Here is a 19139-nt window from a genome sequence, read left to right as displayed (position 1 = left end):
CACCCTGCTGAGGTGCAAGGGACCTGGGGCATTTATCCACCATCCTCCCTCCATCTGTTGCTGGCTGAGGGCTGCTCCTGGGACAGGTGGTGACAGGGCCGTCAGCTCCCCAGCCCTCCCAGCCTGCCTCTGAAGGGGGAGAGCAGGTGCTGGTTCGCCAGCAGCAGCCCTGGAACAGAGAGATGCAGGTGCCGGCCATTGGCAGTCAAGGCCAGACATGCCTAGACACACTGCAGGCACAGCTGGGTAGGGGGCAGTGTCCGTAGCGAGGATGTTCGTTCCCAGGGCCTAGAATAGTGCCTGACTAGGAAGGTGCTCAATCATGTTTGAAAGATCAAGTGAATGGATAAATGACAAAAAGCAAAGCTGAGCGAGTTTCTTCTCGCTCTTCTTTCGGAGGAGCGAGATGCCGTGGACCCCAGGAACAGCACCGTCACTGTGGCAGGGGGCCTGCAAGAGTGACTGGGAGGGAGGCTAGAGCCAGAGCTCTGGGTTCTGAGGGCTCAGATCCTAGCACCTCCGGTGACTCACCGTGTGACTAACCCAGTTCCCACCACCTCTCTCGACCTCAGTTTTCACACCTGTAAAATGGGACAGTGAACTCCACAGGACCGATGAGGGGACAAAGGGAACTGGGTCATGTGATGTGTTCAGAAGCGTAAGCACTAGGAAGATGTTTGTTGTTCCTTTCACCTTGCCCCGCGCAGGTACTGCACTGGGTGCTTACACAACCCGTTCGTGCCTCCTACAGCCCAGTGATTAATTACCACCCACTTGCGTAGATTGGGACAGGGCCCAAGGCCACAGGGCTGGTCAGGAGCTGAGCTGGGTTCACGCCCAGATGGGTTGCTTTCCTAGGACCACCAGGATTCTGTTGCCGTCGCCTCCTGGCTGTGTGAGTGCCACCTGGGCCTCAGTTTCCCCATCTGTAGCATAAGGCTAATAAGGAGCACTTCTTTGCTAAGTTGTTAATGGAATCGAGGATGAGAAGCATCTCCATGTGGGCCCTTTACAGAGAGCTCTGGGAAGGGGATGAAGCAGCATGTGAGAATTGAGGAGGGTACAGCTGCTGCTGGGTGGGCTTCTGCCGTGCCCCCTGCACGAGTGGCAAGGAGGAGGGGTACAAGGCGCACTGCCTGCTTTCTGCACAGACCCCGCGTTCTGTGCCGGCCTCAGTATCACGTGCTCCCCATCACCAAGACACAAATCCCAGCATCGCCTGCCTGGTGTAAGGCTGCCGAAGCGAACCCCCGCATTAGAGCCCCAGCAGCCCTCCAAAGCCGCGTCCTGGGAAACACAACCCCTCAAGGCCAACACTTCGCTAACAGGACAAACAAACCAATACGTAGCAATCTCCCCTGCGTGAAGCCTGCCTCTACCCAGAACACCAGCCCCACCTCGGGTCAACACTGCAGGCAGCCAGGCGAGGGGCCAATGACCCAATGACCCACACATGGCTCCCTCTGCAGGCCCTGGGCCCAATGAGGGGCTGGAGGAGGTGGCCTGGAGCAGGAGGTCCCCGCCCAGTTGGGCCATGACTGCCCAGTCTCTCCCTGGCCTCCCCACAGAGCTGGCCTCCGTCTCAGTCTCAGCCAAACATGTCCAGCCTCCAGGTGCTATGCTCTGGCCTGCCACTGCGGCCCCTCCCGGAAAACCGGGGACGCTGGGCTGGGGTGCCCCACGCACCCGTCAGGACCCCCGGCCTTAGCCCTGCGGAGGAGCAGGTAAGAAGTTGGGCGCCATTCCTGCTGGGCCCTTTGCCCTCTGGGTGTCCTTGAGGTGGTCCGGGTGGGCATTTTCTGTTCCTGCTTCTCCGCAGGAGCTGCAGCTTCTCAACTCAGCCTCCCACCCCTCACCGGCAAGCCTCCCCGAGCGGGTGTCCAGGAGAGCCCAGAGGGGGTGTCCAAGAGCGCCCAGAGGGGGTGTCGGTGGGACAGGGGGTCCAATGTGTTTGCTCTGCACTCTTCACGCCTACTGTAGTTCATTCTCTCCCCAACGTTCATCCTTGGGTGCAAGATTAGGGTACCCATTTGCAGATGGGGATCCTGAGGCTCAAGGTCCCCCAGCCAGGAGGCAGTGGAGTTGTGGCTGCTTCCAGTCAGAGGAGTGAGGCTGGTGTAAACAAAGTGTAGCCTTCTTTCTTTTTTACTTCTTAAAATGTTCTTAATGTATTTTTGAGAGAGTGAGAGACAGAGGGTGCGTGGAGAGGGGAGCAGAGAGAGAGGAAGACACAGAATCCCAAGCAGGCTCCAGGCTCAGAGCTGTCAGCACAGAGCCGGACGCCGGGCTTGAACTCACCAAACTGTGAGATCATGACCTAAGCACAGGTTGGTTGCTCAACCAACTGGGCCGTCCAAGCGCCCCCAAAGTGTACCCTTCCACCCCTGACACGCACATGACTTTGAAGTTCTACAACGTAGCAGGTCGGCTCTTGTTTTCGCTTCTGTGTCCCTCCCCCCAGTCTTGTAGTGAGTGTGCAGCCAGCAAGGCTAGAACCCTAGCGGGGGCGGGATGGTGCTGCTGAAAGCATTGCCGAGGTGTCCCTGACCATAACCCACAGCCTGGAGAATCTGGAGCCAGCCCAGGACTGGGGGCGCTCGAGCCTGCAGCCCAGGCAGCTCCGACCGTCCAGGAGCGCACTTGTCTCCCTCGTAAACTGGGGATGAAAATGACACCATGGAGCAGTGGAGGAGACCAGAGGAAATAAAGAAGGTGGCACAATGATATAAAGTATCCTCCTTTTTCTTTACTCAGAATTACTTGAGAAATTCAGGAACAGTGCAGGGGAAAGTAAAAAAAAATACAAATAGGCACCAACATTAAAAAAGGAATCACACAACCCCACCCTAAGTGAAGACTGCCGCCCTTCAGTGGCTGCCCCCTAAACTTTCTGCGGAGGCAGCTCACAAAGCATGGATGGGGCGCTGGAGGGCGCTGGGGCGGACCCGGCAGAGCTAGGGCAGGAGAAGGGTGGGGGAAGGGTGCTGGGGGTAAGGGGTGTTGCGAGGGGGGCCCTGGGGGACGCTGGGAGGAGCTGGGGCACCACTGGACAGTGCAGGCACAGGGGAAGTGTGGGGCCAGGCCGCTGGAGGGCGCTGGAGAGCGCTGGGGTGGGACTGGACAGCTCCGGTGCAGGGGCAGTGGGGGGCCTGGGCCCTGGGGGCCTGGCTCCGCCTCCTCTTCCATGGTGCTTATCTCGCCCAGCTTAACTACGTCAAAATAGTCATTCAAGCTTCCTCCCCTTGGGTCACCTCCCTGCTGGGCGCCAAGGGCTCAATCTTTGACCGTGAGGGCATGGAGGGCCCTGTCACCTGCCCATCTCAGGTGACACCTTTATAGCTGCGTGATGGTGTCCTGTGCTGGGAGGGGGGCACTCGGGAGCTGAGGAGCTGGGCCACCTCAGCCTTGCCCTGTGTAGGTCGCCGTTTGCTTGCAGGTCCGGGAGTTGGGGCTGTTGAAAGCCGCTATATCTTCCCTCAGGGTGCCAGGGTCAGCCAGCCTTAGGTTGGTGAGATAGTAAGAAGGACGGATGTTGACCTCTACCCTGACCCTCCCTTCCTTCGACCCCAGCTCCTGACAAAGAGCTCTTAAATTCCTTGGAATTTCCTGGGTGATAGGGAAATTCTTTTGTTCTAAGGAAGCCACTCTAGATAGGGGCTGGTCACCAGAAAGACTGTTCCAAGATAAGAAGCTTCGAACTTTCTCCCCTCCCCCCCATTCCCTAGAGAGGGGAGAACGGCTGGAAATTGAGTTAATCATCCATCATGCTTACATGCTGAAACCTCTATAAAAATCCCATAACTCAGCGTTCCGAGAGCTGGTTGCGGGGCACATTGAGGTGCTGGGCCCACCCCACATCTTGCCTTGTGTACCTTCATCTGGTTGTTCATCCGGACCCTTGATCATATGCTTTATTGTATAATAAACCAGTAGACACGTTTCTCTGAGTTCTGCGAGCTGCTCAGCAAATTACTGAACCCAAGGAGGGAAGTGGTGGGAACCCCGGTACTTAGCGGGTTGGTCCCCAGTACAGGTGAAAGCCTGGGGGTGTGTGATGGCATCTGAGGTGGGAGGGGCAGTCTTGTGGGACTGAGCCCTTAACCTTCGGGGTCTCAGCTGACTCAGGCAGATGATGTCAGAACAGAATGACGCTCGGGCCACCCAGCTGGTGTGGAGAATTGGTCGGGGGGGGGGACCCCCCAAACCAGTCACAGAAGCGTCCTGTGTGCGAACACTCACCTCAGAGGAGAAACACAAGCGGTTTCTCCCAGGCAGTCCGAACCCAGCAACCTCCAAATCCGCCAGCAGCTCGCTTTCTGCTTTTCCTTCAGCTTGCTTTCTATTCTTTTTGTTTAGATTTAAATGTGTCTCTTTGATTTTTGACATAAACTTTCCAGATAATTGTATAAGATGAGGAGCTCAAGTCTTATAAAAGTGTAAGTTCCCTACTTCTCCTGATAGGCCATTGACAAAAAATTATGTTTATTTTTGAGAGACAGAGCGTGAGTGGGGGAGGGGCAGAGAGAGAGAGAGAGAGAGAGAGAGAGAGAGAGACAGGGAGACACAGAATCCGAAGCAGGCTCTGGGCTCCGAGCTGTCAGCACAGAGCCTGACGTGGGGCTCGAACTCACTAAGGGTAAGATCATGACCTGAGCCGAAGTCGGACACTTAACCGACTGAGCCACCCAGGCGCCCCGGCCATTTTTTTTTTTTTTTTTTTTGCATATCCTTCCACATGTGTTTTATGTACATATGATATGCGTGTGTGTCCTTCTTAAGCATGTAAGTGGTTGCAATCTATACACATCAGTTTTTTGGACGTTCATTCCTGGCGAGTTTAGAGTTACCCGTCCTTTTAACTGGTGGGTAGTATTCCATTATTTGGTGTGCTTCACTCTCTGCTCTTCTTTCAGTAGATTTCTCTGTTTAAACATAGGCAGTCTGGCTGTCATATTTTAGGCAATGCGTTTTCAGCACAAACACAAGACGACTTCTACAGTGCAGGAATTTTCATTATCTAACAGGAGCGGTTGCTGTACCCGAAATGTCTTCAGCTACCCCCTGACCCTGTACGCAGTTACTCTCAGTGACCTGTTCCCCAAACCCTGCCCCACCCACAAGGACTGTTCAGGACATCAGATACCAGACCTGGAGACCACCCCAGTGTGTCTGTGTCCCCATCACTAATAACACACTATCTTGAACTCCTTAAGAGTGGGGCTCTGTTGGGTTCGTTTCTGGATCTTCAGTGACACCGGTACTGGGTTGCTGAATGAACTGGTATGTTGTTAAGTGCCTCCACCAAATCCTACAAGAGTTCAGTAGGCAGGAGAAACCTAGGAGGGCTTCTTGGAGGAGGCAGTCTTGGCAACATAGGCAAGGTTCTTGGACTCAGTCCAAGAAGGAAGGCCATTTGTAGACAAAGGGAGGCAGTGAGTGACAATGCAGAGATGGGCCTGGCCAAAGTATACCAGGGGTGGAGGAAGCCCTGTGTAGGCTCGAGCTGGCTGTGGAGCTTGAAGAGTCAGACCCAGCCAAGTTATAGAGGACCCTGAAAGCCAAAAACAGTGTTGACTTTATTGATTGAGTCATGGGGAGACCCTGAGGGTGTCTGAGTAGGAGCATAAACCTGCTCATTAACTATATATACATATATATAGTTATAAAGAGAGTATAAAAGCTTTCGACAGATTATCTAGAAGGGCAGGGTGGGCAGAGACCCAAGTAGAAGAAAGAGCTGGCAGCATGGAGGGCCATGAGTGTGGGACATGATCGTTTTGACAGTTGTCACTCACACGGCACCTCTGTGTGCCAGACCTTGTGCCGAGCTTGTTGATTCAGTGAGTCCCCGAGACAGCCCTGTGCTATCAGTGTGCTCTTTTTACAGAAGAAGAGACCGAAGGTCAGAGAGGTGAAGCGTGCACGTGTGATGTAGCCAACCTTCTGGTGTAGACTGAGGTAGGAAGAGCTGGGTCACCGTAGCAGCAGCCTATGCAGAGGCCACCCCATCCCCAGCTAGGAACAGTCTGAGCCTCAGTTTGGACCCTCCTAGTTGGTCTGGTTGGCTCCAGTTCAGGCCAGAGCAGACCTAATGAAGCCTGAGCAAGAGTGAGTGCAAGGACAGGGGTGATTCAAACAAGGCTGCACCAAATCAGTCATGGCCATCATTTTTGGTAGACGTAGTGACAGCCAACGACTTTCAGGTAGGTGGGTTTTGCCCCACCAGCACACTGCCAGCTTAGAATGGAAGTAAGGCCTGAGCCAAACTCTCTCTCTCTCTCTCTCTCTCTCTGTCTCTCTCTCTCTCTCTCTCACACACACACACACACACACACACACACACACACACACACACACCCATTCCGTGAGCTATAAACAAAGTCGCAGGCTGGCATCCTTTTAGCTGATCAGCCACCAACGCAGAAAAGGTTTGCTCAGGGCAGAAGTAACACTGTCCCCAAGACAGGATCCTGTCCCTGTCCATTATTTCCCCAGGGCTGCTGTAATAAATCTCCACACACGGAGCGGCTTTAAAACAGCACAAATTTATTGTCTTACAACGGTGGGTGTCAGAAAGCTGAAATGGGTTTCCTTGGGCAACGAGCAAGAAACATTAGCGCAAATGCAAGGATATGGAAATCAGGCTTGCTCGGTTGCTGTCTTACTGAGTCTCGTGATTCTCATTTCTTTGGACGCAAATGTTACATATCAGATCAGCCTAGTTTATGCATACGTGTAATATATTTTCAGCAGCAATAAATGCATTGTACAAGGGTCAAGTTAAAAAATATATGCAGTGAGGCTGCGTTCCCTCTGGAGGCTCTGGGGGTTGAGGAGGTGTGGATCTCTTTCCTTGCCTTTTCTAGCTTCTAGAGGCTGCCTGCAGTTTTTGGTTTGTGGCCTCGTCCTCTGTCTTCAAAGCCAGATGCATAGCAAATTCAGGTCTCTCTCTCTCTCTGACTCAGACCCTCCTGCCTCCCTCTTACGAGGACTCTGGCGGATACATAGGACTGACCTGGATGATGCAGGATAATCTTCCACACCAGACCCTTACCTTAATCACATCTGCAGTCTCTCTTGCCTTGTCATTAAACAAATTCACAGGTTCTGGGGAATAGGAGGCAGATGTGTTTGGAGGTCGTTATTCTGCCCACCACACTGTCAAGCACCCAGACTTCTCCAGCCTGCTGACTGACCCTGGAACACTTTATGAATCAATCCTTTGGCCCTAACTGAGCTTGTTAGATTTTTAGGCCTATTAAGGCAACGGGGGTGGTCTGGAATATTCTTTCCAATTTATGTGTCTTGAATACATCTGATTTCACCAATAAGAGCCCACTTGGAACATGCATTATATGATTAATGGGCCATAATTTGACCAGTGAAAATCCATGTCTGACATTCTACATGCTGCATAGCAGTCCCTCTGGGGTAGATTGAGATATGGAATAGCAGACCCTCTGGTGTAGATTGAGATATGGAGAGGTGAAGTGTTTGTGGGAGCATCCTGTGATTAGCATGCCAGCTGACCACCCCGGGTGTGAGTTGCCAAGTAGGGTGCCTACTCGTGCTCCCTGTGGGTGCTGTGGCATCTTACAATAAACTGAAGCCCTGCAAACAAGGAAGCTACAAAGCCAGGGCAGGGGAGGAAGTAAGAAATACTCCTTAGGTTCTGGTTTAGGGATCTTCAAAAGAGTGGGTGAGTAGAAGCGCTGTATGCTACACAATGTACGTTTGCTCATTGAATCCTTCCAACTACCCAGCTGAGTAGGCCATGCCAAGAGATGAGGAAACTGAGGCAGGGGTGACCAGCCCAAGTTCACACGGGTAGTGGGAGGCAGGGCCAAGGGTAGACTCAACTCTGGCTGCTGTCCCCATGCTTATCATGGGGGCTCCCAACCTCGTCACTGCACCCACCCTTTCCTCGCTGAGCCTCCTCTGCTGAGGTTCCGAGGTTCCGTGGGGGCCCCCAGGCCCCCCATAGGCCTGCCTCAGACCTCTGGCGGACCTTGGGCAGACATGAAGTTTCTGAGAACTCCCGACCAGAGACTCAGAAGAGTGACCCAGGTCAGCAAACAGAGCTGCTACTTTGTAGATTTTTTCACTGAAGAAGCATTTACTGCCTGACTGTTAGGTAACTCTCGACACAGGGGATAAAGTTATTGAGCAAAAATATAATAGAAGACAATGTTCCTGAACTAAGTAAAAACATGAAATTGTAGATAAAAGGATATCGTTTATCCCAGAAAAAAAATGAAAACTTGATATAGAATAGTTGACATTAAGACATGTCTAGACTGGGGTGCCTGGGTGGCTCAGTTGGTTAAGTGTCTAACTTCTGATTTTAGCTCAGGTTATGATCTCAGGGCTCATGGGATCAAGCCCTGTGTGGGGCTCTGTGCTGACAGCATGGAGCCTGCTTGAGATTCTCTCTCTCTGCCCCCTCTGCTCCTCTCCTGCTCTCATGCACATGTACTCTTTCTCACAATAAATAATCATTAAAAAAAAAAAAAGATTCCCTCCCTTTCCCCCCTCTGCCCCGTCTCCCACTTGCACTCTGGGATAGAGTAAATAAAAAAAAATAAATAAATAAAATAAAATAAATTAAAAAATAAAAAAATAATTAAAAAAAGACAGGTCTAGACTAAATTAGTGAATTTCAGGGATAAAGAAAAATTCAATGGTCACAAAATGGAAATCTTATACAAGGGGAAATACAGCACACAGAGCTTGTGTGCTGCATTTAGGCTACGGACTTTGCCAGAATCCCCGTTATGTTTATGGCACACATGCATTCTTCCTTCAGAACAGACTGAATTTCTTACAGCCTTTAAAGACATTTTGAAAAATGGCCAAAGGGCACCTGGCTGGCTCAGTCAGAGGAGGGTGTGACTCTTGATCTCCAGGTGGTGAGTTGGAGCCCCATGTTGGGTAGAGAGATTACTTAAGTAAATAAAAACTTCAAGAAAAAAGAGAGAACGGAAGAAAGAAAAAGGAAGGAAGGAAGGAAGGAAGAAAAGCAAGCAAAATGGCCTAGTCATTTCTATCAACTGACACAATTTAAGAACCATTGATTTTGACAGGAACCTCTGTTGTATGTTTTGAGTTATGTGATTAGCTGAACAAGGTTGCAAAAGCATTCGACAAGGTCGAATCCAGGTCCTTAGTAAGAACACCAGGTTTAGGCCCAGTAGTGAAGCCAGCCCTGCCGGGGAAACAGTGAAGACAGTTTTTTTTTTTTTCCGACCACTGCTTGCCACCTCTTAGCGGGTTGTGAAATCTGGTTAGGGGGTTGCAAGTAGCATTCATCAGAAAGCAAAATAAAACAAGCTAGAACAGGATAGAATATATTAGGAGTTGGGCAGTAAGGTCAAGTCTTGTGTAGATTGTGTGTGTGTGCGTGTAATATATATTGTGTGCATTGTGTGTGTGTGATATATTGCTTTCAAAACTTCTCTTTAAATGTTCAGTTTCACTTGCAAGCTCTTGTTAGAAGCTATACACCAGCTAGAAAACAACAACGGTCTTTGTGTTGAGGTACAACATGCACAGAAAGCCACGGAAACCACGTGTGCACAGATGTGTCTGTCACAGGTGCGGGGAGCGGGGAACAGACCCCAGCCTTGAAGGAGAACTGCTGGCCTGACCTCTAACACGTGGCTCAGCCACACCTGCCCCTGAACAGCCTCTCAACAGAGCTGGCAGTATGTCCCTCAGGTGTGGGCTTCTTTCACTCAACAGCGGGTCGGGAGAGCCAACCCGGCTGCTGCATGTTGCTGGGATCATTTATCCTCCTGGCTGTCCTGTAGCGGCTCCCAAAGTGGGGTCCCCGGGCCAGCAGCACGGCACCTGGGAACTGGTGAGGAACGCAGCGCAGAGGCCACACCAGATGCTGTGGGTGACCCCCACGTCAGCTGGTCTTCGACACCCTCCTGCTGCAGGGTATTCCTGGCCACTGTTCTTGAGGGAGAAACTCACATTTCTCATCAGCTTTTTTCTAAGGGAGAAGGGATGACGGGCTTTTGTTCCACATGAAAATTAAATGAGGGAGTGGGTCTGCAGACCTTCCCAAGTTTCTGTAACACCCTGGGCTGGGGTTTTCTTCATTGCCTCTCTTGCCATCTGCTCCTTCCCGGATTACCCCTCTCCTTTCTCTCCTCCCACCCTGCCCCACTGCTAAGGCCCCAGTGACATCCTTGTCACTCAGTCCTGGGGTGTGTCTTAGCCCACACAGTGTCGGACCACTGGGTGCCTCGGACAGGCCGCCCTCCTCCTAGCCCTCTGCCCTTGGCCGGCAGGAACCCGTGCTCCTGGCTGGACTTCCAGCACCATCTCCCTGGGGGAACTTCTACCCCTGCCCAAAGCTGGTGTCCCCAGTCCTGGGCCTTGGCCTTCTCCCGTCACCTCCTGCCTCCCTGTGTCCAAAGCCCACCTGTCTTCAGGTTATCAGACCACGTCTCCCCCTCAGTAGGCAATAAATTCACCATTCTCAGCTCCTCAGCTCCCCGCCCCCAAAACAGTTTGCTCCCCAGGGTCAGCTGGTTGCATAAATGGCCTCAACCTCCACCCAGATACCCTTGGTCGCCTCCCCAGCTTTGCCTGCCTCCAGGCTCCAGTCCGGGTGTTGGAAGGAAGGGAGCTATGAAGGGGTCTGCTAGAACTCTGGCCCTCCTTGGGCTTAGTAAGACAGATTGTAAGCAGTGAAACAAACAACCAGTAGAATACCCAGCAGTGAAAAGCTTGGGAAGGAAACGGAGGTGGGGAGAGAGGCTAGGAGTCAAGGGGGGGGGGAGGTCAAGGCAGGCCTCTGTGGAGGGGGGCATTTGGATTGAGGCCTGAGTAAAGAGAGAGACCCTCCAAGAGAAGGCAGGGTGGCAGAGAGGTAAGTGCCAAGGCCCTGCGGCAGGACCAGGAACATCAGGGATGTGTGGAGGAGTGTTGGGGGGCTTGGGAGGTGGGCTGCCTGAGAAGCCCTATGAAGGTTTCTTCTTTCTCCTGGCCTGCCCCAGGCCTGCCTGAATTTGGAGGAAAATGTGCAGGGTGCGCTGTCTGACGCAGCTTGCCAAGGTGGGCGCTGGCGCAGGGTTGCTTCTCTGCATTTGCACAAGGTGCCTGTGAGCTCCTGGGACATCTCTTTCCTGCCCTTGAGTCTGCATCTCCCAGTGTAGCTGCAAGCCTCAGGGAAGGCCACCCTCTGGTCCTTGACTGGGATCAAGCAGTCTGGTTTCCCGTGAGCAAGACGAGGAAGGGCCTAGACGTTTGCCTATGTGAAGGGAGAGAGCAATCTGGGAAGGCTTCTTGCAAGAGGCGACCTTGTAGATGGGCCTGGAGTGAGAACTAGGTGGTCTCTGGATGGGGCCGTGGATTTCTGAGTAGGGAAGGAGGATGTCCCATCATGGAAGCCTCGTGATCCTTGGCCTGGAGGTCCTCTGCCCCCCTGCTGCCCCTCACCCCTCTTCCCCCCACTCCCCAGCTCGCACTGAAGAATGCCCTGCGCTACTTCCCCCCGGACGTCCAGGAGCTGCTGGCCCCTGAGTTTGCCCAGGAGCTGCGACTGTACGGGCATATCTACATGTACCGGTTCTGCCCCGACATTAAAATGAGGTGAGCACTGGTAGGTGCAGCTCCAAAGGGGGCCCAGAAGCTCCCAGGGAGGGGCCGATTCAGGGGTCAGCAGGGGGAAGTGCAGGCTGTCCACACCAGGAGGCGTGCTGAGTTGTGGCGTGCTGAGTCAATGCCCCTCACACGGAGAGGGCATGATGGCTGTGTTGTCACCTGTGGGGGTCTGTAGCCTGGCGCTGGCTGCAGGCCCCCCAGCCTGGCCAGAAGATAAGGGAATCCTATCCAGAGAGGTCTCTTTGGCCTACCATCCTGGGTAGTCAATCCTGTGCAATTCTGGAGCCAAATTGTGTACAAAATCCCTTTCTAAACCTCATGTCTTGTCCTGCCAGGAAGTAAGGAGATAGCTTCGGTTCAGGCTGAGCTGTGCATGGCACTGGAGGCCTTGTGAAAATGTAGATGGCTGGGCCTCACCCCACACTGTGGATTCAGCAGTTTGGGAGCAGGGGGCCAGAAGGATCTGCCCTTCTCACAGTTCCCAGATGCTGCTGCCCCCGCCCAGGGCTCACGCTCCAAGCACCTTTGTTCCTGAATGTGCCAGAGGTCCAGACCTGTCTGGAACCACCCCCAGGGGATGTCATTCTCCCCATCAAGTAGGCACCATGTCCCCTCATTCCTGTTGGGGCCTGTTGGCCTGGCATCTGCTCTAGAATTGATGCCAGGAGCACTGGTGACATGAAGGAAAGAAGGGATGGATAATAAACTCCACCCGGAGGAGATGCTTCTGGAAAGCAGACTTCAGCTTTATTTTGAAGTCCATCTTCTCCCAGTTGGAGCCCGCCAAGGGGGAGGGAGGGGTGGCCCGGGTGCGGTAGGGGCCTAACTTGCCATCCTTGGAAGGGCAGGGGTGTAAAACACAACGTGAGCACCAGAGTGGGCCGGCCTAGGTGGTCTGGAACCGCCTTCTGCTGGCAGCTCCCAGGCGGCTTCTGCAGGATACCAGGTCTTGCTGTGCACACCTCTGTGGCCGGATGCTGTGCTATGGCCAGGGAGGGCCTAGGCTTCAGCAGGCCGGAAGCCTCGTGCCCTCCCCTCGTCACACCTGGTGGCTGGACTCCCCTTGCAGGGCCTACCCAATCGAGCAGTACCCCTGCCGGACGAGGGCCGCTGCAGCCATCATGCACATGATCATGAACAACCTGGACCCTGCCGTAGCCCAGGTAACAGCCGGGGGAAACTGAGGCAGGGGCCAGCACTGCCCAATAGGAATGTAACTCAAGACATACATGTAATGCTTTTAAGCTTTTTATTTAGAAATAACGATCGATTTGTAGAAAGTTGTAAAGATAGTACAGGGGGGACCATAGACCCTTCTCCCAGCTCCCCCCGGTGGCTATATCGTCAGCATGAACCTCCAGATATCAACGTTGGTATGATGGACACACATGGCATTTTAAACTTTCTTAAAAAAAAACAAAAAAAACACAAAACTTCTAAAAGTCACATGAAAAAGCAAACAAATAATAATGAACAGATATACTCCTGTATTTTGTCCGTGCCAATGTATCAGAAATGTTATCATTTTAACATGGAACATAAAAATCACTGAGACATTTTACAACCTTTTTCCCTACTAAGTCTTTGAAATTGGGGGTGAATCTTACACGTAGGGCATGTCAAATAAGCCATGGTTCCAGTGCTCAATAGCCACACTATTGTGTGGATGATGCAAGTCTGGCCACATGCATCTGTCATGGGGGTCCTTGAGAGCCAGTCTGTACATCAGATACCCATATCTGATAAAGGATAACCTTTTCAGGGGTGAGTCTCTAAGTATTATACTTGAGGGCAATATGATCCTAGAATTTGAATATTCTACCCAGAGGTGAGAGCTTCCTCAGCCCTGGCCTTGACCCCAGAACCTGGTCACAGACAGACCCCTGACACTGACCCTGGGCTAACTTCCCAAAGCGATCCCAGATCCAGCTCTGACTCTCACCTCACGCTGAGCTCTTACAAGGTCATGGGGGGGGGGGGCAGTGTTCCTGCAGAGGTCACTGTGTCTGGGCCTCGCCCTTTCTGCCTTCTCCCCCTGCCCTTAACACTCCTTCTTCAAGGGCCATCAGCCATTGGGCACAGCACAGAGGTGGGGGCCCTCCCTTCCCAGACCCCCATCTCAGATGACACCATGTCTTCTCCAGTTTCCCCAGGAGCTCGTGACCTATGGAGGAAATGGGCAGGTGTTCAGCAACTGGGCTCAGGTACGCTGGACTGTATGGCCTTTCCCCTCCCCACATCTTCTGGCCTGGTAGGATCTAACAATCTAAGGCTCGGGACTCAGGTCTCTGCCTCCCTGATGCCTGAGATGCTGACACTGGGCATTCTGGGGGTACTAAAGGCCCTCAGGACATGTGTGGCATTACTCGAGGCACCAGGAGCCGCTGGAGACTAATGAGGGCCTGAAGGGACAGGGCACTGGCAGGACTGCTGGGGCTGTGGGAGCTCTCTGGGCCTGGGTGGTGACTTGGGGCTCAGTGTTGGCCCCCCACTTACAGAGCCTTCCATGCTTTGCTCTCCCCTGCAGTTCTGGCTGACGATGTCCTACCTGTCACAGATGACAGAGGAGCAGACCCTGGTCATGTATAGCGGACACCCTCTGGGCCTCTTCCCAAGCAGCCCCGGGGCCCCCAGGCTGGTCATCACCAACGGGATGGTGGGTCCTGGGGCAGCCGGGCACAGTGCCTGCCTGGGGGCAGCAGGAGAGCCAGGTGCCCCCAACACCTGCCTCCCCATTGTTTCAGAGGGCTCTGTTCCCCCCCCCCCCCGTCCCCAGCCTTTGGCTCCCATTCCTCTTTTCCAGGTCATTCCCAACTACTCCTCCCGGACAGAGTATGAGAAGCTCTTTGCTATGGGAGTTACAATGTAAGTCTTGTTTCTCTCCATGCATGCATCTGTCCAACTTGGTTTTTGACAGCCTCAAAGTAAGCAGCAGATACAACCGCCAGGAATTCAGTATTTGTTTACAGGGCTTTTTTCTTCGGAAGTGAAATTTACATGAAAGGCGCATATCCCAGTGCACCATTTGATGAGTGTAACAAATATGTGCACCTGTGCAACCCAAACCCCAAAATACAGAGCACAACCGTTTCATTTGTCATAAAATTAATGCAATGCGTGCTCTGAATTGCAAACATTCCCCCCACCCCCGGAACATTATTTTAAAAAGAGGTATGGTTGGGCGCCTGGGTGGCGCAGTCGGTTAAGCGTCCGACTTCAGCCAGGTCACGATCTCACGGTCCGTGAGTTCGAGCCCCGCGTCGGGCTCTGGGCTGATGGCTCGGAGCCTGGAGCCTGCTTCAGATTCTGTGTCTCCCTCTCTCTCTGCCCCTCCCCTGTTCATGCTCTGTCTCTCTCTGTCCCAAAAATAAATAAATGTTGAAAAAAAATTAAAAAAAAAAAAGAGGTATGGCGAAAAGGAAACCCCTCTCCCACCCTAGACTCCCCATTTCACATTGTGTCTTTCCAGACACTTCTCATGCACATACAGAGTCAGGTAGACCATTATGGATGCCATCTGCACCAGCCTTTCCACCCTGGACAGTATAGCTGGAGACTGTTCCATTTCAGGAAACGTGGGTCTAATGCACTCTTGTTTTACCTGCAGTGTTCAGTTGTACCATGATTTATTTAGCCCCCTTGCCACCTGATTTGGGTTGTTTCAGGTTCTTTGGGCTTACAAGGAACGCTACAGTGAATGTCCTGATCTGTACATTTTTACGGATCTCTGGGTGTGTTGCTCTTTGCTACCTGGCCCAAAGTGGGTCTGCTCTACCCGGGAGCTGTACACAAAGACCACACCAGGTGGAGGTGCCTCACAAGGTCACTTTAATCATCAGAATAAGGAGGTCATGGGGAATCATGTCCAAAGCCACTCTCTCAACAGGCTAAGCAGGCTTCTTTTATGAGGGCTCAGGATGAATATTCAGAAGGTGGTTTTAATATTATAATGAAGTAACTGTCAGGCATTTTCTGATTCATCTGTGGCAGGGCTTATATTGTTCTCAAATGTTCCTTTTCCTGTTTCAGCCTTTCCTTAGTTAGTTTCTAAAAGAAATTGACAGGCAGGAGCATCTACGCATTTCCTGAGTTCAGGAGTGAGTCCTTAGTTCAAGGGGTCAAGGACTCTTGCCAGGGACAAGGGGTGATCAGGTCTGTAGTATTGGGAGCCAATTAAGCCTCAGGCTGAGATATTACAACCTAATCATCATAATCGTCACTACCAGGTGTCAGGTGTCCTGGTGAGCTTTATAGATACCATGGTGTTTGGTTCTCTGTACAAGCTTCTGACCTAGGCACCCTTATTGGCCCAATTTGTGGAGGAAGAAACTGAGGTTCAGAAACCCTATTACTTTTTTGGTTGGTCCTAAGTAGCTACTGTTACTACTATTTACTGTGAGGCCTGATGGCCTCTTCTTTACCAGTGGAAGCAGCCTCAGGGTCAGAGGGACAGGGTTCTGCATCCTGGACCTGCTGCCTCCTAAGTGTGACATTGGACAAGGTGGCGTGCTTCTGTTTTATAGATTCAGGACGGAGGTTTAAAGAGTAGAACTGCAGAGTCAGACCTGGTCTGCTGCACCTGAGGATTGACCCGGGTGCTGTGGGCAATTGACTAAAATGGCTGCAAATCACCCACACAGGCGGGAAGGGGTTTAAACCTTTAACTCAGCCAAGCTGTCAGGCTGACACAATGAGGTTACAGATAACAGTCAGTACCAGGGTAGATGTGGGAAAACAGGTGGTCGCAGGTTGTGGGCGGGTCTAGCAAGGCTGGGGGTGGCCAGGAGGACTATACCTAGCGACTGGGGTCAAAGTTCCAAGTGCAGGAAACTTGATCCCACAATTTTACCTCCTAGAGTTATTTTAGGAGCAGCATGTAGTGGGTAACTTGAGCACAAAGGACTGAATTAGAAGGATTTGAAGTCAGCTCGCAGCTCGGCAGTGTATCCCTGTATAACCTTGGAACTTGGGTCCTGTCTGTTCATAGCTCCTGCCTCAAAGAGATCCGTGAGAATTCACAAAACAATCAAGAGGACACCCTTAGTATGTGGTACAAAGGGAGCCGTGGGCCCTCTGCTTAAGTGGATATGGGTCCCCAAGGCAGAGGTTAGGGGGTCCATGCAGCCTTGTGGGGGGTTCTGATGGTTTCACTCATCTCCCTGGGTGGATGTCTATTATATTAGAACCATTTTTTATATTGTATAACAGTCCTACAACCTTCCACGGTAAGGATAATGCTTCCCCCTTTTTTGGAAGAAGATGAAGAGGTTCCACGTGGTCCAGTACCTTATCTAAATTATACGATAGACTTGGCATTCAGACTCACACCTGCAAGAATAGGATCTAGAAGAGAGGAGGGGCTGGGGAGAGTTTCTGGGCGACAGGAACCCAATAGAAAAGAGACAGGGAGTTGAAATGGACCAAGGACAAAAGCAAGCGGCAGTAAACCTTGGAGCATCGCTTACCTCAGGGGTCCCCAGGGAAGAGTAAAATTAAGGCAACAGAAAAAAAAAAAACCCAGAAAAATGCACTGCCAAAAATATTCAAGTGTTTAGTAATTATCAAGGGATAGACACAGGCACCCTCATGCATTGCTGGTGACAGTCACTTTGGAATTTGACAATGTCTAGTAATATTTTACATACTTGCACTTGATGACTGAGGCCTACCCCTTCCTGGTTTCTTCCCCGGGCCAGCGAGGCAGACAGGAGGTCACTCACTGCAGTGTGATTCGCGTAACGAGATCAGAGGGGGCAGGGGAACATTCTGTGGCTTCTGATACACACAGTGTGGAACCATGAGTAGCCATCAGCAGGACCCGTATGTGCTGATGTGGAAAGGCCCCCGCAGGTGAGGGGCCCAGCTGCACAAGCAATACCAATACCTACAAGATGAGGCCGTTGATGTAAATAATATGAATACTAATGACGACAATAACCCCACCTGCAAACAGTGACCCCAATGCCATTCGGTGATGGCATAGCCCACAAACCTGAATGAAGTGTGCTGCTCTGTGAGCGCCCTTTTCTGAAGGCGTCACCCCTGCCTCCCGCAGCTCCGTGCCCTCCTTCCAGCAGGTAGGCCCCCCCCCCATTGGAGGTCATTGAATGTCATACCAACAGAATCCCACAGAATGCGTTCTTTCACATCTGGCTTCTTCACTGAGCCACGTGGCACAGGAAGACTTTGGTCTGTTTCTTTGCCACGAAGCATTCTGCTGTGTTCTTACGCTGCCGTTTGTTTCTCGCTCCTCCGTGCTGGGCGCTCCAGCTCTTCCAGGGCTTGGCCACCGCAAACAAAGTTGCCGAGAACAGTGGCGGGCCTGTCTTCACATGGACGTGAGCGCAGAAAGTGAAGGTGCCAGATCACCTTCCGCCTCCGTCGTTACGGCCAAATGGCCCCCACGGTGATTTTGCCACTTATATTACAGTGTTTAACAGATCAAAATCTGTGTATAAAAGGTCCCGGAGGCCAGAGGGGACCAGAATTGGGGGACTGTAGTTTTCTCTATAATGGTTTCTTTTTTTTAAAGGAAAACGTAGGAATGCATTTTGGGGTAATCAAAAATGAATTTTAAAGCATGTGCCTTTTAAAGCTGTGCCTGGCACCGAGCTCAGCCCTGAGCTTGCCTTCTCTGTGGTCAGGTACGGCCAGATGACAGCAGGCAGCTACTGCTACATCGGTCCCCAAGGCATCGTCCATGGCACAGTGGTGAGAAACAGGGGCCATGCCTGGCTGCCGGGGGTGGGAGGCGGACGTGCTGGAGAGGAGAGTGAACTCCTCCTCTTCTCCCCGCAGCTCACCGTGTTGAATGCCGGGCGACGGTACCTGGGGGTCAAGGACCTGGCTGGGAAGGTCTTCGTCACCTCTGGGCTGGGCGGAATGAGTGGCGCTCAGGCCAAAGCCGCGGTCATCGTGGGGTGCATCGGCGTGATAGCAGAGGTGAGCCCAGCAGGCACTCTGCCCACTTGCGTCCTCCCTCAGTCTAGAGCCGCCCCCACTCACAGCCCTCTCTTCTCCTGCACCCCCCCACCAGCCCTCCAAGCCTCCCAGGGTGGGTTCCCATGGCAGCCTATGCCTCCTGCCTTCAAAGTGCCCATCTTCCCCCACGGTCAATGCCTGCTGATCCCCCCCAGCCCCGGGAAACTGACCTTCTGTGGGCACCGCTCCCCTTATCCCTGGAGATGAACATAGCCTCCCCCAGCTCGAACAGGTCACAGTCAGGTGAGGGCAACAGACGTCAGTAGAGGTGTGTGCATGCAGCCTTTGGCCAGTGGTTCTTACAGCTTTCTTTGGTAGAGCCAAGGAGAGGAAGGGAGCCAGGGAGAGGAGGCGAGGAGCTTTAAGACAGCTTGGTTGGGTCGGGGGTACCTTTCTCATGGGAGATATATTTCCTGCTTCCAAGGGGACAGAGGAGGGCCTGAGTGTCCTTGTACACGGGGTCCCTTAAGCAACTTTTATTTAAAATAATCAATATGCCAACGTGGCACATTTGTGGGGAGGGGCTGCCCTTGGCCTCTATA

The 19139-nt window shown here is 52.4% G+C and overlaps 1 protein-coding gene across 1 annotated transcript in view; it reads left to right on the top strand.

The window, feature by feature from the left end:
* Positions 1-1537: 1537 nt before the first annotated feature.
* UROC1 (urocanate hydratase 1) overlaps positions 1538-19139 on the top strand; it is a 40557-nt gene continuing 22955 nt past the window's right edge. The window contains exons 1-8 of the mRNA XM_040463261.1: positions 1538-1724; positions 11474-11604; positions 12686-12779; positions 13761-13820; positions 14144-14272; positions 14420-14481; positions 18261-18327; positions 18415-18558. Of these exons, the coding sequence (XP_040319195.1) occupies positions 1599-1724; positions 11474-11604; positions 12686-12779; positions 13761-13820; positions 14144-14272; positions 14420-14481; positions 18261-18327; positions 18415-18558 (813 nt within the window). The 5' untranslated portion in view covers positions 1538-1598. The remainder of the gene's footprint in view (positions 1725-11473; positions 11605-12685; positions 12780-13760; positions 13821-14143; positions 14273-14419; positions 14482-18260; positions 18328-18414; positions 18559-19139) is intronic.

This window comes from Herpailurus yagouaroundi, unplaced genomic scaffold (genome assembly GCF_014898765.1).
Source record: "Herpailurus yagouaroundi ecotype Mexico unplaced genomic scaffold, PumYag 387, whole genome shotgun sequence".
Taxonomy (NCBI): Eukaryota; Metazoa; Chordata; class Mammalia; order Carnivora; family Felidae; genus Herpailurus; species Herpailurus yagouaroundi.
Note: the sequence above shows the minus strand (reverse complement) of the source record. Positions and strands in the feature narration are given on the sequence as shown.